This window comes from Culex pipiens, chromosome 1 (assembly GCF_016801865.2).
Source record: "Culex pipiens pallens isolate TS chromosome 1, TS_CPP_V2, whole genome shotgun sequence".
NCBI classification, from domain to species: Eukaryota; Metazoa; Arthropoda; class Insecta; order Diptera; family Culicidae; genus Culex; species Culex pipiens.
Window position 1 is genome coordinate 65,092,675 of NC_068937.1, and position 21,473 is coordinate 65,114,147.

A 21,473-nucleotide genomic window follows, 5' to 3' on the forward strand; every position below is an offset into this window, starting at 1 on the left:
TTCCGGCACTTAGAAAATTTACGGGATCCGTATCACGACAAGATTTTTGGTAGAATTTATTAGACTTTCAGGACTTTGCGAAATTTTTGCTCTCAGCCAGTTGAATATTTTTCAACATTTTGAAAAATTATTTTGATAAGAAACATTACCAGGCTTTTTGAATTTTTTTTTGTGGATTTTTGGACTTATGCAATTTTAGGAATATTTTCATAAACTTTTATTTTTAATTAAAAAAAATGGAAATAGAGACTTTGGATTTTTCGTGATTTGGAAAATTATTGTGACATTTTGGCAATTCAACGCTTTCTCCACAATTTTTTAATGAGTTTTTAAGGTAAAATAATTTTTCAACTTTGAAAAATCTTGTTTTGATGTAAGTGCGTATATTCCTGCAATATTACTCATATTTGTGAAGAGGAAGAAGGGGGGGGGGGGGGTGTCTGAATTGTGGCATGGTGCATTGAAAACCAATAAAATTATTTTTGGGATCAAAATCTACTTTATGAACTTTATATGATTTTTGGAAGATTTCAGTTGTTTGCTACTATAAACTCAACTTGATGTGGCATTGTTGGTCAAATAAACTCAACAAGATTTTTCGCAGATACGCCTCGAACAATTTATGTTCGTGGCCATGTTCGGTTATCTCTTAACCATACCCTGGGGTGAACTTGACTTGTTCGTGTTTTTACGAACATGGGTAGATTTTTCCAAGATGCAACTTTCTGCCCGGGCCGGGTTTCTGCCCGGGACTCACTTCGACCAGTCTCCCTATTTAGGATCTCTAGTTTGCAAGCCTAAATAACTTGGGTATAACATTTTCTGTTATTGAAGAATATCTTCAAATGTTATTGGGATGATCGTATTAGTTGTTAAAATGACAAAAAAATATTAAAAAGATTTGTTCAAAGAATAACTTAAAATGTCTAGTCTGTTATTACAATAACAATCCAATAACAAGAAAATCATAACGGTGAATAACAAATCTGGTTATAAATAACAAAATATGTTATTGGCCTGGTATTTTCAAATATCAAAAAATGTTATTTCCGTCTGCTCGGGTACATCTCAGAAGAACAAATCAAAGAAAGTGATGAAAGAATTTACATACCCCACATAAGTACAGTTTGTCGCCTAGGTTCTGTTTGTTGTTCAGGAATGTCTTCTTCTTTGAGTTTTGTATTTTCTATATTACTATCGTCATAATCTTCATTCGAAGATTGATCTTTGCTCATGTTGTTTCCTGCATCACAGTTAGTCATAACTGTATCTCCCGATAAATTCTGTTTTATTTTGTTAGTAGTAGGCAAAGATGGTTTTAAAATTGTTGATGTTTCTGTTGAGGGTAAACCCTGTTTAGTGTTTTTGATGCTAGAACAATTAACGTTACCATTATCTTTGTTAACTCCAAATGTATCGTACGCAATGAAGTTATTTGACGTGATATAAGAAGTAGGTGTTGACGGATACTCGGAATAATAACTTTGTAAGCGATATTGATGAAAAATGTTGTCTGATACGGTATAAAAATTTGCAGATGCTGGTGGGGTTATATACAAACTATCTGAGGATACGTAAGATGGCGTGGTATAAATTGGATTAAGATTGGAATAGGCTGCTGCTACCGCGACAGCAGAATCACTCATATATTCAACTAATTGGGTTGGGGAATTAGCCTGGAAATAGCGGAGAAAAATATATTTAAATATCGATTTTTTTTTCAAAGCCCGGGCAGACAGTAACAATTAAATTCATGCCATTTCAATAACAAATAATGTTCAAATAACAAAACATGTTATGGAATATTCTTGCAAAATCCATTTTTGCATAAGAGTTTAATAACAGTTTATGTTATCATAACAAAATTTGTTATTGGTCTGATATTGGTTGAAAGCCAAAACAACTTGAGTAGAACATTTTTTGTTATGGAAAAATAACTCCAACTGTTATTGGGATGATCGGATTAGTTGTTAAAATAACAATAAAGAATAACAATGATTTGTTCTAAGAATAACTAAACATATTATTAGTCTGTTATTACAATTGAAAAACAGTCTATATGAAACTTATATCTTCTTACTGTGTATTACGCTTTCTAAAGCAACCAAATTATTACAGAAAAAAAAAATATCTGGAAACATCACAACTTGTTATGATACTTTTATGTTTTTGTATGATATTTTTCGCCCCATATTTTTCCAGGAAAAAAATGAACAGTTTACAGATCGACCAATATTCAAAAAATCATAGAAAATCGATAATTGAACAAAATGATTCGCTTTTACCTTCATTTGACAGCTGTTTTTGCGAACTTTCGAATGCTGTATCGAACAACTGCAAATTTTATCGTTTTATATCAAGTTTTTGAAGAAAAACTTCGACCCTTGAAATCTACAAATTCGGAACACTTTTTTCTAACGATGTAAACAATCTTTTTTATCGCTCCAGGGGTACATATTTTTATAAAAATAATGACTTCACATTCGGAAACCAGTAAAACTCATGCTTAGTAATGTTTTATGAATGGTCTGCTAACTTTTTTTGTGAAAATATCAGTTAAATTCAGGTGTTCCACAATTGTGGGAGGCACAACAACATCCCACAATTATGGAACAGGCAATTTGGAAGCAGCGTTTTGCTGCTCTGAATAAAATAGTCTCGAAATGCAGTTTTTTGTTTTAAACTTGTCATGTTCGCAAAAACACAAACGTGTCAAGTACCTGTTAACTTCCAGTTAAGAGTTAATCAAACATAAACGCGAACATAATTTACTCTACGCATATCAAAAAATTATCAACTTAAGTTCGTGTTGGAAACTTCAAATTATCATGCTATGGTGCGGAAAAATATCATCCATAAACATAAAATTATCCCGACCAGTTCATTTTTTTCCTGGAAAAATATGGGGCGAAAAATATCATACAAAAACATAAAAGTATCATAACAAGTTGTGATGTTTCCAGATATTTTTTTTCTGTAATAATTTGGTTGCTTTAGAAAGCGTAATACACAGTAAGAAGATATAAGTTTCATATAGACTGTTTTTCAATTGTATTTTAATAAAACAATATAATGTGATGTGATTTTCTAGTAAAATTTATTTTCATTAAATAAGCCTGAAATTAAAAAACTATAGCAAACAATCTGCTGGAAGACTAAACATAATGACAATCTTAATTTTTTTTAAATATTTGTATACAGTCATTCCTCATATTCGGAACAGTTTACAGATCGACCAATATTCAAAAAATCATAGAAAATCGATAATTGAACAAAATGATTCGCTTTTACCTTCATTTGACAGCTGTTTTTGCGATCTTTCGAATGGTGTATCGAACAACTGCAAATTTTATCGTTTTATATCAAGTTTTTGAAGAAAAACTTCGACCCTTGAAATCTACAAATTCGGAACACTTTTTTCTAACGATGTAAACAATCTTTTTTATCGCTCCAGGGGTACATATTTTTATAAAAATAATGACTTCACATTCGGAAACCAGTAAAACTCATGCTTAGTAATGTTTTATGAATGGACTGCTAACTTTTTTTGTGAAAATATCAGTTAAATTCAGGTGTTCCACAATTGTGGGAGGCACAACAACATCCCACAATTATGGAACAGGCAATTTGGAAGCAGCGTTTTGCTGCTCTGAATAAAATAGTCTCGAAATGCAGTTTTTTGTTTTAAAAGTACTGCTTATATTAATGAAATAGCAAAAGAATGTCCAAATAAAGGTCCTAAAAATAGTAGGGTACACAGAAAAGATGCATTTGACATGCTTTTGACAAATTATCACAAAAGTGTTTCTGAATATGTGGAATGACTGTATCATTTGCCGTATAATTCGAATTAATTCAAAGTTTAGTGTGAATAAGTAAGGCTGGTACAAATTTTATTTAAAGTTTTTGTCACTCCTCCCTTCGAAGTTTGCCCGAAAAATCAGGGGGCAACAAAAAATTACATCCAAAATTGCATACTACTAACAATATTAAAACAAATCAAACTTTTTGTAAAGCCAAGTCAAAGAAAAAGCTTCGAAAATCTGTACAATTGAACTAAACAAATCAATAATGCACTAATTTATTTGCATTGGCCGCTGAAAATTTTCCTGAAATTCTAGCAAACCTATTTGAAAGTGTAGAAATTTGTAAATATTGTCAAGGCGGAAGCGTTACAACTGGGCAACGTGGCTCGGTCTTATACAAACATTTAAATTTATAAAATTCCCAAACAAAAAAAAAATAAACAAAAATATGGTCTTTAAAGGAAAGAATCAAAAAAATACATGCAATCCTTATCAATAAATAATTTATTTTCAGAATTTTATATCAATCTGTCAAAAGTCAATAATACGATTCAAAATCAGCATAAATAACAAAATGAAAAACTGAACTTTGCTAAACAAACATTGAAATGTTTGAAAGAATTTCTAAACTGAAGTGATAGGTTCACTTTGAAATAATAATTCTCGTACATACCTTGTTAATCCTCATCCAATCCATCCAGAGAGCATATGATTGCAGCACAATCCATTTTTGCAGCTGATTGGTCAAAGTAAACAAAATTCTAGAAGCCGAATGTCCAGAAAATGCCCGTTAGTAGATCTGTAAGAGAAAATAAAACACAAAGCATCAATTCTCAAACAAAATTTATGGAATAATTAAAAATTCAATAGTAAACAAAGAAAAAGAAAACAAGCAATACTTATCTGAGTTTTAAAAATCGTCGAAAAATATTTGTCGGTTGACTAGTAGAACCAACATATGTAGCCACTTCAGGTGGACTCATCTTCCTCCGTGAAACTGCTTGCGAGCCACACAATTTAATCATCTCCTCCGGAATCACAAGATGAAGGTTCAGAAACGTAAACAATCACACGCACACTCGCGAAAACACACGGACCAAATACGTTTCCTCCACAAATCGCGATTCTGATGACACGACGACAAAAACCAAAACAAATCGAAACTGCTGTTTTCCTCCACCGAGAACTGTCAAATTCGCCAAAATCATTCCGACGTTGATCCGCGTCTTGATAGCATCTGCTGGAGGAGGAGGAGGATGACCAGCGGCATGCAGGCAGGAGGATTTCGATTCTGCGAACTGCGGCTTTGTCATGCACCCGCTAACGTAACTTTTTCTTCTCCAACGAGCCACCAAAACATCAACTTTCACATAAATAACAACATTTCGCAACTCTCACATAAAACGACACCAACGAACGCACATTCCCACGGCCAAAATACGCACTTACAACCCGCGGCGATTCGCGGGCTGTTGTTAATCAGTGGAAAACTACTGCACCAAAAACGTAAACAAACCCTTGTCCCTTGTCCTGGCGAATCCGCCAAAATCCTTTCCACGTTAATCCACAGCAGCATCTTGGGCAAGAGAATTTCTTTTCTGGTGCAGCGGCTTGGAAACTTTCCTTGCACCCGTCAACACGGAGCGAAACTTTTTCTTCGCCCCCCAGCCACAAAAACACAAACAATCACTTAAACACAACATATCACGGCTCCCGAACGCCACGGAACGGACGAACACACACTCCCTCGGCCACAGAACGTACTAATAACCCGCGGCGATTCGCGGACTACAATTTATCCGTGGAAAACTACTGCGCGAAAACGTAAACAAACCAGCCCGCCACGAACGCAAAAGCTGTCTGTCTGCCGATTGCCGATTCCTGTCACGACATGCCGCGCGCGTTGCGTGCGAGCATGAACGAAAGAAGAGAGAAAAGAGAGAGTGAGCGAGCGCGTGGGCTCATTTTTGCGCTTTGCGATGAAATTTTATATGCGGTAAAATACTTTTTAATGTGATTAGTTTAACTAGTGTATTTAAAGTAAATTAAAGTGGAAAAAAAGTCAATAAAAATGTCCATTAACAAAACTGCTATTTTAGCTAAGTCCGGCTTGAAAAAAATTTAACCTTGTAAATCATCTCATAATCACGGGTTTTCAAAAATATTCTAAGTGTAGGAAAAGTGAAATTTTGTCGAGGAGTGAAAATTTTGCTAAGTCCAACAAAAACAAGATAAAACTAGAAAATATCATCTCATGATAAAGAGGTCGAATTTTTTTCTAAGTCCCAAAATAATTTGGCTTTCGAAATTCTGCTAAGTCCAGCAAAAACAAGATAAAACAAAATAATATCATCTCATGATAAAGATTTCGAAATTTTTTCTAAGTCCCAAAATAATATGGCTTTCGAAATTTTGCTAAGTCCAGTGAAAACATGATAAAACAAAATAATATCATCTCATGATATAGAGGTAAATTTTTTTTTCTAAGTCCCAAAATAATTCGGCTTTCGATTTTTTTCTAAGTCCGGTAATATCATGAGAAAATGAAAATTTATCAACTGATGATAAAAGGTCTACAAACATAGAAAGGAACATAGATTTCGGCGCGCATTTTAAGAGTTTTTGGAACAAATATCAAACATGCCATGATTTTGGTTTGTTCCAAAAACTAAAAAAATTGCCGCTGAATTTCATGATACTTTTTATGTTCCTAGACAGTGGATCATCAAATGTTTTATTTTCATTTCTATTTGATATTTTTGGACTTAGCAGAATTTCGAAAATTTATTTATTTGGGACTTTGAAAAAAATTCGACCCGTCTACCATGAGATGATATTTTGATGTTTGATCAAGTTTTCGCTGGACTTAGAAAAATTTCGAAAGCCAAATTATTTTGGGACTTAGAAAAAATTCGACCTCTCCATCAAGAGATGATATTTTCTAGTTTTATCTTGTTTTCGCTGGACTTAGCAGAATTTCGAATGCCCAATTATTTTGGGACTTAGAAAAAAAACCGACCTGTCAATTATGAGATGATACAATTATTTTTCATCATGTTTTCGTTAGACTTAGCAAAATTTTCACTCTTCCACAAAATGCCAGTTTTGTTAATGGAAATGTTTATTGAGTTTTTTTGCACTTTAATTTACTTTAAATACACTAGTTAAACTAATCACATTAAACAGTATTTTACCGCACACAAAAATTTCATCGAAAAGTGCAAAAATGAGCCCACGCGCTCGCTCTCTTTCTTCTCCCTTCTTTCGTTCACTGCTCGCACGCAACGCGCGAGACATGTCGTGACAGGAATCGGCAATCGGCAGACAGACAGCTTTTGCGTTCGTGGCGGGCTGGTTTGTTTACGTTTCGCGCAGTAGTTTTCCGCGGATAAATTGTAGTCCGCGAATCGCCGCGGGTTGTGAGCACGTTCTGTGGCCGAGGGAGTGTGTGTTCGTTCGGTCCGTGGCGTTCGGGAGCCGCGATATATTGTGGTTAAGTGATTGCTTCTGTTTTGGTGGCTGGGGGCGAAGAAAAAGTTCCGCTCAGTGTTGGCGGATGCAAGGAATGTTCAGGCCAAGCAGCTGCCCCCAGAAGAGGAATCCTCTTGCCCTTAATGTCACTTGGCCTCCTTCCTCCTTCTCCTCCTGCAGGTGCTGTCTTGACACGGATCAACGCCGGAACGATTTCGGTGGATTTGACAGGACACGGGAGTTCTCGGTGAAGGAAAAAAACCGCTGGTTAAGTTTGTTTTGGTTTTGGTGTCGCGTGATTGGAATCCTGATTTGTGGGGGAACATTGTTTTCGCGAATTCGCGATTGTGTGCGTGTGTGTTTGTTTACGTTTGACGCATTCATGGTGAACGGGTGATTACAACTGGATGAAATTTTCTTGGTGTTTCCGGAGGGGGTGAGCGAGAGAAAAACTGACAAATCCGCGTTGGTGCTGGTTGCGGCCTGCGTTTGTTTATGTGACTGTGCTTTGGGGTTTGTTTACGTTTTTAATTGATTATTGTGAGTGTGTGGCAGGGGCAGGGACGTGACAATGTGACATTGCTTCTATCCTTTAGAGGTGTCCGTGACAGAAGGAAGAACCTTTCTCTGGTTATTTCAGAGGAGGTAATCTATTGAGCGACTCGCGGGCAGTTTCCCGGTGAAGGTGGAGAGTTGAGTCCATTTGAATCGATGGTACATGCTGGTTCTATATACTTAGCAGGAAGAAGTATTTCAACGATTTTTTGACTCAGATAAGTATTATTTGTTTTCCTGTTCCTTTTTTTATATAATATCATATTGAATTATTTGATAAAAAATAACCCTGGAAATTCTGTTTGAGAATTGATCCTTTGTGTTTTGTTTTCTTCAACAGGACCACAACCTGGGCATGTTTTGGGACATTCAGCATCTGGCGTTTTGTTTAATTAGGCAAATTAGCTGCGATGCAACCGTGCTTTGGTTGAATGCATTTGAAGAAGATTAACCAGGTATGTACGAAAAATATTATTTTAAAGTGAACCTATCACTGTTCGAACTTCATTTTGTTACTTTTGCGCATATATATATATTTTTTTTTTCAAACCAAATCAATGTAGTCATAAATTTTATATTAATTGAATTGAAACACCAAGATATATTGATCACAGATGGCTTCGAAAATCTTTTTCTAGAATATTTTGTGCGAATTATTGTTTTAATATTTTTTAAAGACGTTCTCGTAAAGAGTTTTTTTTTAAATTTCACGTTGTTGCAGTATTTTATTGGTATAGTAGTTGTCCTAAACTGAGATGAGGAGTACCTTTAGAAACTGTTTTATTCAAAGAAAGATTTGGGTTTTGTGCGAATAATTCAACTGAAGAAAGAACATCACCTTTCTTCAATATTTGATTTGCTTTTATTATTTCAGTGTTTTAAAGAATTTGGGCATGAATCGTTTTTAAGTTTATAAATTGTTTTTTTTAGAAGTAGATTATGTTAAAGTCAATGTAACTTTTTCCAACAAAAAGTTGTTAATATTACATTAAAAAACTGATGGTCTATGTAACTTGCAATATCAAATAAAGTGAAATTTTATTTAAATATTTAATGAATTTCTTTAAATATTTTTTACATTTAAAAATATTGTTGACTTTCAGTTCACAGAATAAAAAATTATGGTAATATTCATCAGGAAATGATGACAGATTTTGGGGCAAAATAAATGATTGATTTTACCCCAGAAAATGATGAATTTCAATCAGTTTTTGATGAATATTCATCAGGTTCACATTTTTAAACATTTTTTATGAAGTATAATATTCAACCTACCAAATTTTCAACATTCCAAAATTCAACTTTTTTTTCTGTGATGATATACAATAATAACAGATTGATTGAAAGTTATTAACAAAACCTTCAAAAAATAGATAAGACTGGTATCCCTTAAAATATACACATTGTATCTGAGTTTTGTGGCATGCATATAAAATGAATATTAATGGGAAAAACTCAATACATTAATCGATTTAATTTAAAAATCTATTTTGATAATTAATTCAATTTATACGCAATGTTTTTCACAGTACGCTTTCACTGTGCGCGCACGCTCTCTCTCTTTTCGCTCTTGATGCTTACGCTCGCACACACGGCGAAATGTCAAAACAGGAATCAAAACAAACCGGTGCTGTGCTTTTTCGTTTCGTAAATCGGAAAAAAAGTGCATTTTTGGTGTATTATGTGTCGATAGTCGTATGTATTTGTGTTTGTTTATGTGTAGTGAGTGAGGGGAAAGTGGAGGTTGTCGTTTTACTGCGGAAAAGAACGATTTGTAGCGAGAACCTTGTGCGTTTTTGCGTCACCATTTTGGTGCATTAGAAGAAGGAAAACTAAGTAGATTCACCACCGCCAGAGTGGGCCACCGATGGAAACTGAGGCTTCAATTCGGTGCGGAGTGAACCCGGCAGGCTGTGCTGTTTTTGTTTATGTGTTTTATGTCGGTAATTGTGCCCCCAGATTTGTGTTTATGTGGGGGATGTGGTTTGCAAAAGAATTTGGAGGAGGTTTTTTCGCGATCGACTTTTGCACCTGTCACAGAAGAAGTCAGAAGAAGAATCCTCGTTGCCGGTATAGTCACCATCATTCAGCTCTACGGAAGCTCTACAATCTCCAGATTCTTCCTGTGGCAGACGGTGCTAGTTTTGCCTGTTGACAGATGCATCTCACGGAAGAGGAGCTTTGCAGTCGCAAGGTATTATTTATTTATCTCAGCCCCCAAAGTTTTTGTTCTGCTGCAGCTTGTCCCCACCGTCAAAAGCCCGGTTCAAATATTTTTTTTCAGCCTCTGAAGGAGGAGGAGGAGGCAAAACGGTGCAATCTAATAAGCAGCTGCGTTTTGTAACTGTCTCCAGCGGGGCGGGTCCTACCTATTTAGCAGCACCATCTTCCACCGAAGGATTTTGGGGCCTCCATCGTTCCGGTAGCCATCATTTGCATTGGACAAATCCGGTAATTTCGACAACGGAATTCTCGTTTTTATTCAGATAAGTATTGTTTGCTTTCATTTTGTAGAAGTTACATTTAATAATTATTGTAAAGGTGGAGTATCTTTACAAAAATGATTTACATTTTCATTTTAGAATTGATATTTTGTGTTCTCTTCTCTTTCACAGGACAGCAATTTCTGGACAACCATCATCATATCATAGTATTCATCAGAGGGAATTGATTGGATGGATTTAGAGATCATTTATACACTATTCTAAATATCTCAGCCGGATCTCAGATATTTCGATTAAAGTGATATCCTGATTTAGCAAACGACCCGTCATTAGTTGGATAATTAAAAGACCTTCCAAATGCGCCTAAAACTTCCGAGAAATGATAACCCTATCAAATGTAATGAGCCGATAAGCCGATAAGAATTAAGTGTATTTAAAACAAGGTGCAGCCTTCCCCGACTTTCTTTCGTTTTTTTTTCTCAGTATATTTTATTTCAGACACAGTAATACAAATAAAAGCTGCTCAACAGAAATGGTTTCTTTATTCAGCTGTCTAATGTGCAATTGATTCGGTTCTCTACGAGAAGCACAACAATCCTGTTCCTACTTTTACTCGACAAGCTTGGACAACATCTTCTGAATGTCCTCCTTTCGATTTCTTCAGCATCGACGATGTAGTCTTTCTCGTACAGAAGTGCACCAACTGGTCCATCTTCGACCCAACCTCCCTCGGTTCCTCGCAGGCCAGCTTCTCCAGCGTCTTTAGCCAATCCAGTCTGGCTGACTGGCTACGGATGTTATTTGCGCCTCCTTGTCGGTCCATGGCTCGGCGATTCGGTGGTTCTGCATGTAGTTGCCCTCGACCTGAAAGCCATCCAGAAATATGCACACGGAATGAGCGAAAACCTTATTAGAGTCTGATTCGAGGTTTGCCTACCTGGCCAGACAGATGTTCCGGCGACGGTAGATGTTGATACAACGTGCTGCTTACTGCTACAGATCGCCATGTTCGAACAAAGCGGATCTACACTTACTGGTTGGTTACTATCTAGATGGCAATCTGGTAGTTGTGCCAGTTGCTGAACGGCAAGTTGTAGCCAAACTTTTCAGTCCCGGCCGATCGACAGCCGCTTGAGAAGACTCTACGCCCCGAATCGGTCACACTCGAAGCGATTTTCTCCAAGCAACAAACAGCTCTGTTCAAGGAACCGCCAAAGCACTCCATGTCCTGCCATTGTAGCTCAATAAAAGTTAACAATTCGATCAAAACTTTTTTTTATAATTACAAAAGAAAAATAAAACATCAGTACAACATGAGAAGTAATCCTTAGTAATAAAATGCATAACTATTAAAATACAATTGAAAATTATTTAAAAATCTCGGGTGTTACTCTTACATGCTATATGCGGGTGCATATCCCCAAATAATTCAATCTGTGAGCATTGCATACACAGCAAATAAAGTAGTAATCCAGCTGCGGGTAAAAGGCCTGGGTGTAAAATAAATTTTGCATTAATTGATGAAATTCTGTGTAATATTACATCCTCAAATATATAGCCCATCAGTATGGGAAACCTACTTGACCGAAATATCAAGCTGACATATACGTTTATCCTTTCCATTTTTCATCGGTCTGATGGCCGAGCGGGCTAAGGCGCCAGTCCTTACTGTTGGTGCTGGGTTTGGGTCCCGTTGGTTGCAACTTTTTTTTTGTGTTTACAAAAATTGTACATGCAGCGTGTAATATTAAGTGTCTTTTTTGACGAAGGTGATGTGCATGCTTTTGCATGCGATTTTACCATCGGATTTTTTGCTGTGTATACTTTTCATGTGCCGAGAACATACATTTTATATGCAGTAGCATATTTCAATTTCTTATCCATTTATATGCAGTGCTCACACAGTTCATGTGCAGCGCATAAACCGGTCAAATGCAGAGGCATTTTGCAAAAAACTATATGCGAAACTAATAGCAGCAATCATGATATTTATTTCAGTGTACTAACCCCGAGTAGGCCGCGGGTAATCGGCTCCCCTCCCACTAACATTTACACACAAGATCCTCTGTAATTACTATTAGCATTAAGAACAATGAAATTACAAAAGCCGACTCGGTCCTAGCCAGGTCCCAGTACCGAAAAGGACCTAATAAAAATAATTTTATGAAAAATGGTCACCCGCGACAGACACGGACGACGAAAAAAAAACTTTTTTTGTAAAATCGCAATAACTCGTGATGTTTATAAGCAAACCTATGTCTATATATCAAAATTTTTGTAATTGTCTGCTCTACAACTTTGTAGAACATTGTTTTACTCTAAAAAATAACCCTGCAATGTTAGGAAAAACACGGAATTTTAAACTGAAAATTTTTGTTCTAAATGAAAAAATGACCCTTCTGAGTAAATGTAGATTTGGAAAGTACATTAAATTTCCCTTAAAATGACATGTTCAAAAAAAATTTACGGTCAAGTAACGGAAAATGGGAGAATTTTTAAAACTTTTTTAGTATTTTTTTCGATGAAAAATACGTTTTTTCGGAATTCTGAATACGCCATCAAATCGGGCGTCTAATTTTACATAAAAGTCTCTTTGACACCAAATTTCTATCACATTACCGTTTCAGGCTGCAAATTATTGAAAAACACCTCTTTTTTCGCATGTTCAAAAATGGAAGGGGTCGTACCGCCCCTCCGTCACGAGATATCAAAAAACGGACTACGGATTCGTGACCAGGGACAAAAGTTACCCCATAGGACAAAGTTTCACGCAAATCGGAGAGGGGTCGGGGCAACTTTTCCCAATTTCGTGTGAGTTGGTAGCGAATTACCCATATCTGGGACGGGACGGCTGGATAGAGTCTTCTTTTTGAATGTTTACGTATGTATTCTTCTTCAGTTTTTTTGCAAGAAAATTCGTGTTCGAATACAAATATCAAGCAATCTGTGATTCAGATAGCTTGACAATTCAAATTTTCTTGATGATGTTTTTCAACTCAGTGCTCAAGCATGTGGATGACTTTCTCTTTTGTTGAAATGTTGTTTAGTTTTTCCTCGAAGGTTTTTTTTTAATTTGGCTGTTAAAATTTGCGGTTGGACGTGGGTGGAGAATCCTGAGTTTATGTTCCATCGTTTTACGGTGGATACGTTCATAAGGAGCTGCCGGATACAAAACACTAGAAATGGTTGGCAAATCAAAGATGACTCGAGGTCACGCTCGATACGATCACGACAAGTCAAAAAATGTTCACTTCTTCAATTTTTAATGTGTTTTTTATATGAAAGATTTTTAATTTTCATTTGGATTTAAAAATGCAATATGATTTAAATACGTTTTCTTACTTCAATCTAAAAAAAATCCTAAAAAGCCTGCAAGTCATTAAATGGGAGGGAAAGTTTTTTCTTATCTATAAATCTGCTACTGTCGTTGTCCCGTTACGCAAAGAAAGTTAATAAATCTTTTTAAATCCAGTTCTACGATGTTGTTTCTTCACGCAAAATTTTAATTTCACGGGAAGCACAGGTTTAATATTGTTCAATGTAGATGACATTTCTATGTAACGCGCAAAAAAATAACAATAGTAAAAACAATGGGCAAAATAATCGTCAGTTCATGAAATGTATTGTTTTTTAAAATGAAAATGTTGATAAGTCGACATTCGATGTACGATAGAAATAAATGCCTTTTAATAGAAAATATTTGAATCAATCTATTAATGCAATTTACAATTATTTGTGAAATTGATTTAAAATTGTTTTATTTTTTTTTCAACTCAAATTACAATACTTCTCATTTTCTCCTCATAAGAAAGGACTGGTTTAGGTTGACAGAAGCGGCCATGTTGAAAGTGGTTTAGTTTGACAATAGGTTTTTTTCTCTTTGTTTATCCCATCCCAGACCCATATAAGCTTTCATAAAAAAATGCAAAAAAATCCTTGCGTTGCGCGTTATGGGTGTTGCGACGGAGCACGTCCCAAATACGGCCGAAGCAATCCCCTCGTACTGCGTCAGTATTAGTGTTTGTTTTCGTTTTGACTGGTGACGTGCTGTCGCTTGGCAATCGATCAGAAGTTGAAAACTATCTGAGCAAGCGGGAGCACGGGCCAACCCTCTGGCACCACTGTAAATGGCTAGAACGTTTGACAGTCACCAAAACCTCGAAGAGCCCACGTAATAGTATTAGTGAAGAGCCCACGTTGTTTATCGTGGGCTCTTCACTAATACTACTGCGTGGGCTCTGTGAGTGTAGCAGTATTGGTGTTGTCTGTTTGTTTACACCAAATCTTCAAGAAACATCACTTTTTGTGTGTGCAAATCTGTTACGAAAAAAGATGAGAACTGTTGCTTCCGATTGACCGGGAAGATTTGCCGGGTAGTACTGGACCGGGGACTGGCCAAGTCCCGCTGTTGATCCTTCCGAACAACTCGTTGCAATCTCCGGCAGGAAGTAACCGACCAAGTGCAGAAACATCCGTGATTTCGGTGATTGTGGCGGAGCTGATCTTTCCGAGCATCCTTCAATAACCTTCTCCGAGGACTGGCCCACTCCCGCTGTCGACTCGCACAGGGAATCAAAGGAATCGGGTGCTTGTGTAGAATCCGACCTTTCATGGACTCACAAGAAGTTCATCGCGAAGTGGTCCGAACAAATCTGAACTTTGAACTTGCAAAACCGTCTTTATCGCCACTTCGCGGGGCATTTATCTATAGTCTCTGGCGGATAGGGTCCTTCGGGAACTTGCGTTTGGAAATCCGTCCCGTGTCCCGTGTCGTTATTTTTTCATGGAAATCATTTCAAAATTATGAAATTATGCCTTTTTACCACGCGGTTTGTTTATTTTCAAATTTTGACAGCAAATGCGTTCTTCATCTTCTTTGTTGTCTTCATGTTCGCGTCGAACATTTAGGTTTCATAAACATGACCGTCGTGACAGAGGGCTGGCACGGGCGCAGCTAAGAAAGTAGCTGCGAAAAGACACCGTAGTTGTAAGTTTATTGTTTATTGTGAACGTTTTTTACTCTAATTAATCTGTGGATAAAATTACAGTTTTGTAGCATGTGGTGAATAATAGAGTTTTATTTACAGTATGTAAAAAAAGTATGTACACTCTTGGGCACTATGCACATACACTCAACCCCCGGTGCACCGCGGTGGTTGGTCACTTTTTCGTTTGACACTTTTTTAGTTTGTACCCCGTTGGTTGGTCAAAGTTAAACTAAAAAGTGACAAACTGTCACTTTTTACACGGCGCTCACGCACACTATCAAAATAAACGTTTGATAGTGAGTGTGAACTCCGTGTAAAAGTGGTGTCAAACTAAAAAAAAAGACCCGTTCGTTTGACAACAGTTGGTGTCAAACCATCGAGGTTTGAGTGTATTGTGATAAAACATGTAAACAATTTAAAGTTTGACAGAAACCTAGTACTACGTTTTGTTCAGAAACTCGTGCCGAACATTTTGCTACAAAATGCTTATGAAAAGATTATTTCTATAAAAAGTTATATAACATTTACTATTACAAAAATCAAAAAAGGTGCAAAAAAAAAAAATTGTACACCTATTAGTACCAATCTGCGCTGACGATACCCCCCGTTTGGGGCTGGAGCCACTGGCTATTAGGGTGCCCAGAATACGGGACTTTTTCTCAAAACCTCGCTCCACAAGCTGAATATTGTTCCTTGACCTATTTTAGGACTCTGGGCCTAATATGAGCAAAATCGGTTAACATTTACCCATTGATACTCGGGGGTGAAGTTTGTATGGGAAAAATCGAAAAAATGTATGGAAAACCCAATTTTCTTACAGTTTGGTCTACACGGTGCGCTACTTACATCCAAATATTCCCAAAAGTGAGATTCTCATTGGAAATTTAATGCTCTACAACTTTGTAGAACATACCAAAGCTGTAAAACTTAATCCTGAAAAGTTATTAGCAATTTAAAAAAGTCAATTTTTTTCACCAACTTTAGGCTCGGGTATCAATGGGTTAATCTCAACCAATTTCGCTCAAAATTTGCACAGATGCTTAAAATAACCCAATAAACCGTTTTCCGCTTGTGGAGCAGGGGGTCATTTTTTCTGGGCACCCTACTGGCTATACATGAGCTTTAGTTTTCTGGTAAAGAGAAGAACGTCAGTGTGACTTGTCAGGGTCGTTTTGTTACTACAGTGCAATTTCACTTAATCGAACGCACGGGTGTATCCCATTTGGCATAAAGCCAATTGGCATAATGCCGTTTGGCATAACGCCGTTTGGCATAATGCCATTTGGCATAATGGACGTTTGGCATAACGGTCATTTGGCATAATGGCCATTTGGCATAATGGTCATTTGGCATAATATTATGGATTTTTCAAAATTATTTCAATTCACAAGATTGGGATCAAACGGGACTACAGTTTGAATGAGGACAGCAGTTTTTAATACATTTTAAAGCTTCGACAAAGTTGTTCCCTGGAACAAGAACTATGAGCTCGTGAGGTTGATGAAAAATTCAAAAGTCATTAAGGGACTCAAAACTCAAAACCAAAACGCACCGATTATACGGGTTTAAATCCCATTTAAATTTCAAAGTCAAAGCGCCAGGTCCTGTCACAACCAATCAAGCCAAAATCAAGCTCATATTTGGATGAGATTTGGGCTAAGTACATCCACGAGATCATGCCCTGAAATGCCCGCAAAATTCACCCTTTTGTTACATTCTACTAACATATACTCATTAATATTACAGGATGAATATTAATTGGGAAAATTTTATCAATAATAGATTTAGAAACTAGTTTTTCTACGATTTTATCAGCAAGTGGCGCTACTTCCATTCAAATATACACAAAAGTGTGATTTTTATTTGAAATGTAAAGCATTCCACTTTGTCATTTACGTAGGAACATATCAAGGCTGCGGGTCATTTTTTCTGAATTCTCAACTGCCGGCTCAAGGTTTATATTTCTTTTAAAGAAAGGGACACTTTCTAGACTTGTGACAACTGCTGAAAAAGTTGAATTTTCCTTCTAAAGTTGAATTTTATTCATTAAACAGGGGATTGTGCGCTTCAGCTGTGGTAACAACTCAAGCGAGTTTTCCCTTCTTTAAAAAATATTCACCTATATCAGCGGTCAAAGAGTTTTCCCTTCTTTAAAGAAGGGAAAATTCAACTCATGTTAGTAGTTATCTCAAGTCAAAAAAAGTTATCACTTTTTTAAAGAAAAGTAAATGCAACTTGGGTCAGCAGTTATCACAAGTCAAGAGAATTTTCCCTTCTTGATTGGAGAGAAAATTCAAACATATAGGGATAATTCAACTCGTGTTAGTAGTAATCACAAGTAAAGAGAATGTTCCATTATTTAAAGAAGGGAAAATTCAACTTGTGTCAGAAGTCATCACAAGTCAGTGAGTTTTTTTCTCTTCCTTTAAATAATGGACTCTTTACTTGTGATAACTACTAACACGAACACGTTGAATTATCCCAATATGTTTGAATTTTCTCTCCATTAACACTTGTATCCCCAACGGGGTCAAAAAAGTTGGAAATTCAAATTCACCGGCTCATACAACCCTTGGAAAAAAAGTTGGAAATGCCTTTTTTATTGTAACTTAGAGTAGACGCATCTGTTTTGGATCTACCTTGTTGTAGGTGATTCTTGACATCCTTCCGGATCAAATCGCCGTTTTCGCCGAGATACAGCCGGATGAAGTTGCATTTCCAACTTTTTTGACTCCCTTGGTGCTTCGCGTAAGTTTTGACCCCGTTGGTGCTACAAGAGCTAAAGAAGGGAAAATTCTCTTAACTTGTGATAATTGCTGACACAAGTTTCTTTAAAGAAGTGAAAACTTTCTTTGACTTGAGATAACTACTAACATGAGCTGAATTTTCCCTTCTTTAAAGAAGGGAAAACTCTTTGACTGCTGATATAGGTAAATATTTTTAAAAAGAAGGGAAAAAAGAGATAATATTCAACTAACTAAATTTTCAACCTTGAAAAAATCTAACTTTTTTTCTGTGCAGTTGTCGCAAGTCTAGAAAGAGTCCCTTTCTTTAAAGAAAATATTAACCTTGAATCAGCAGTTGAGAGTTCAGAAAATATGACCCGCTGCTTTTTTGGGCTAGATCCAAAGCCCTTCCTTCTTTGAAGAAAGGAAAATACAACATAAAAAAAAGAAAATTCTACTTGTAAGACAAAGGTGAAGAGCCTTACAATTCCAGATTAAATTTTCAAAAGGTCTTTACTACATAGGTAACCCATAGCACATAGGTTGTTTTGGATATATACTCTTGAATTCAAATAAGAATCTAACTTTTGAGAAATTTCATAAAATCGTAGAAATACAAGTTTTTAAAAAGAGCACATTTTTTCTCTATTTTTCCATACAATCTTTAATCTGGAATATCGATGGGTAAATGTCGAACATATTTGGCTCAATGGCTTAAAATACACAGAAAAAAATGATGGTAATATTCATCAGGAAATGGTGACAGATTTTGTTTAAAAAAAATGTGTATTCTTACACATGTGTTGTATCTTAAAGAAAGAAAAAATCAGCTTTCGCCGGCAGTTATCAATCCTTATATGGTCTTCTTAAAGCAATTCCAATATTAACTTTATTTTGAAATTTTAACATCATTATGCCAAATGGCCATTATGCCAAATGGCCATTATGCCAAATGACCGTTATGCCAAACGTCCATTATGCCAAACGGCATTATGCCAAACGGCGTTATGCCATACGGCATTATGCCAAATGGCTTTATGCCAAATGGGATACACCCCGAACGCACATACGCAATCGAAACAGCGGTAGAATTATTAATCTAAAGGTATGAATTATTTGCATTATTCTTGAACTGGCTAATTAGAATTTACATTACATTAGAAATCTTCCTTTTAGCTTTGAGCTGAACCACAGTACGAACTAAGTCTGCTTCTTTGATTGGCCCGAACAAATACCGCTAACAACACCTTTCAAAAAATTAACACAAATAAAGTTATTTGTTGACACATCACCATAAATCCAGTCTACGAACTCCAAATAGGCATCCTTGACTGATTAAAAAAATAATTTGGATTGAATATAAAGTTTACTAACTACTTAGTATAACAGTTTATATAACTCTGGAAATTCTATATAAAACTTATCTAAACTTAATTTTGCAAACTATTAATTCAAAAATGCCAAACATGTATGGACTTTCGTAATTTTTTTTCTCGTGGATCAAACTTACTTTTTGTCCAGGTATTTAAAAACGTGGGTTTTATAGAAAACCTAGATGCATGGATACCAAAAGATCGGAAATTTTATGGACTTTCCGATGCCACATAGGTTGACTTGTGAATCGTGGACCAGTTCGGATACCGGCGGATTTTCCGACGACGTAATTCCGGGTTGGTACGAAATTCCAACGAAAAATCTATTCTATCGATACAAAGACCCCCAAAACGGTGTTATACCCACTCAAAAATGTTTATTTAGCAATTCTATGGTAATATATTGACATTTAGTTGAGGGCTTTTTGCAAAATTAAGTTAAGATAAGTTTTATATATAATTTCCAGAGTTATATAAACTGTTATGCTAAGTAGTTAGTAAACTTTATATTCAATCCAAATTATTTTTTTAATCAGTCAAGGATGCCTATTTGGAGTTGAGAGACTGTAAATTTTTCAAAAGGTGTACAAACTTTTTTTGCACCTTTTTTTATTTCAGTAATAGTATTTGCTATATAACTTTTTATGGAAATCATCTTTTCATGAGCTTTTTGTAGCAAAATGTTCGGCATGACTTTCTGAACAAAACGTAGTACTAGGCTTCTGTCAAACTTTAAATTGTTTACAAGTTTCATCACAAAATGTGCATAGTACCCAAGGGGTGTACTTTTTTTACATACTGTACCTTGCTGACGGAACCGGTGCCCGGTTGAGAAATTCCCGCCTGTCTCAATACGGGGGTAAGGGGGATCGCTCATCTGTTACGATTTGTTACGAAGGGGGGGAGGAGGGTAAAAAATCCCAAATTTTGCGTTACGTAATAAAAGAACGCTCTCTTATTTGTTTTTGCTTTTTGGGTGTTTTTGAATGACTCATGGTGGTTTCTAAAACATTAGAAAAGAAAAAAAATAAGGTATTGTTTCCTACATTAAAAATACAGCCTAGTTGTCAATATCAAAGGTACCATCGAGGAAGAGAAGCATCAGTCGGCAAAATCAGGAGAAGGATATCATTTTAAACAAAACCACTTCCATCGAGTTTTTGCCACAATCCTTTCTGTTTACACTAAAAAAAATGAGTTCGCGTAAACGTGAACAGCGTTCATTCCAACGGGAACCAGGAAGAAAACTGTTCACTTTCATGGTGCAATGCACTATAAAAGTTGAACAGTTTTCTTCCTGGTTCCCGGTGGCATGAACGCTGTTCACGTTTACGCGAACTCATTTTTTTGAGTGTATACGTTCGATTGAGGGCTAGTTCCGCACTAAGTGCCGCACTCAAAGCTGTCAGAGTTTGTTTTGTATGTATGTATGTATGTATTTGAACCCCCGTCTTGGCAGGACTTGGCCATGACCACAGTATATTTCAACTGAGACGGTTCGGTTAGTAACCATCATATATCTCAAGAACCTTTGAAGCGAATACCTTTCTCTGGCTAACGATTTCTTCTGAAAATTGTATAGCCATAGATCGGTAATGCAGATGACTCGGGCCAGGCAATCCACGACTCCCTCGTCCAGTTCATGAGTATATGAGTTGGCCCTGGGCTGTTTTGAGACGGTGTTAGTAGTTATATAATGGTTTGATATATAATACCTTGTGACATTATTTCGCCACTACGGATTAATTCATTAACTCCATGATGGCCGACTGGTTAGCGTCCCAGACCATCAATCCAAAGGGTGTGAGTTCAAATCCCACCTGATTCTCAAAGTTTTTTTTGTTCATATTCAAAGTTCAATTCCTGATTCGAAATTTCAAGGGAACCGATCGGGATTTGATCCCTGGACCTTCTGCATTCGAGGCAGAAGCCGCAACCATTAAGCCACGGAGCCGGGTTTCAAAGCTGTCAGAGTTTGTTTTCTGAAGAAACTCGCGCGAATGCCGCACGAGTTTTGCCACCATCTTGCCTTAACATCAGCCCTATTTTATTCAACTATCATTTTAGTTGGCCCCTATTTACAGTTATTTTAAGAGAACATCAACACTTA

At 36.4% G+C, this 21,473-nt stretch overlaps 2 protein-coding genes across 3 annotated transcripts in view; one reads left to right on the forward strand and one right to left on the reverse strand.

The window, feature by feature from the left end:
• LOC128093590 (uncharacterized) overlaps nucleotides 1-21,473 on the forward strand; it is a 435,512-nt gene that overhangs the window by 112,936 nt on the left and 301,103 nt on the right. The gene's annotated exons all lie outside the window — the stretch shown is intronic.
• Nucleotides 1-21,473, reverse strand: part of LOC128093612 (uncharacterized) — an 81,910-nt gene that overhangs the window by 55,848 nt on the left and 4,589 nt on the right. Inside the window, exons 4-5 of one of the 2 annotated variants that reach the window (XM_052711077.1) lie at nucleotides 1,391-1,676; nucleotides 1,112-1,336 (exon numbers count right to left, since the gene is read on the reverse strand). In XM_052711077.1, the coding sequence (XP_052567037.1) occupies nucleotides 1,112-1,336; nucleotides 1,391-1,676 (511 nt within the window). Of the gene's footprint in view, nucleotides 1-1,111; nucleotides 1,677-21,473 lie in introns of both variants that reach the window. The other variant, XM_052711075.1, reaches the window with a different exon arrangement.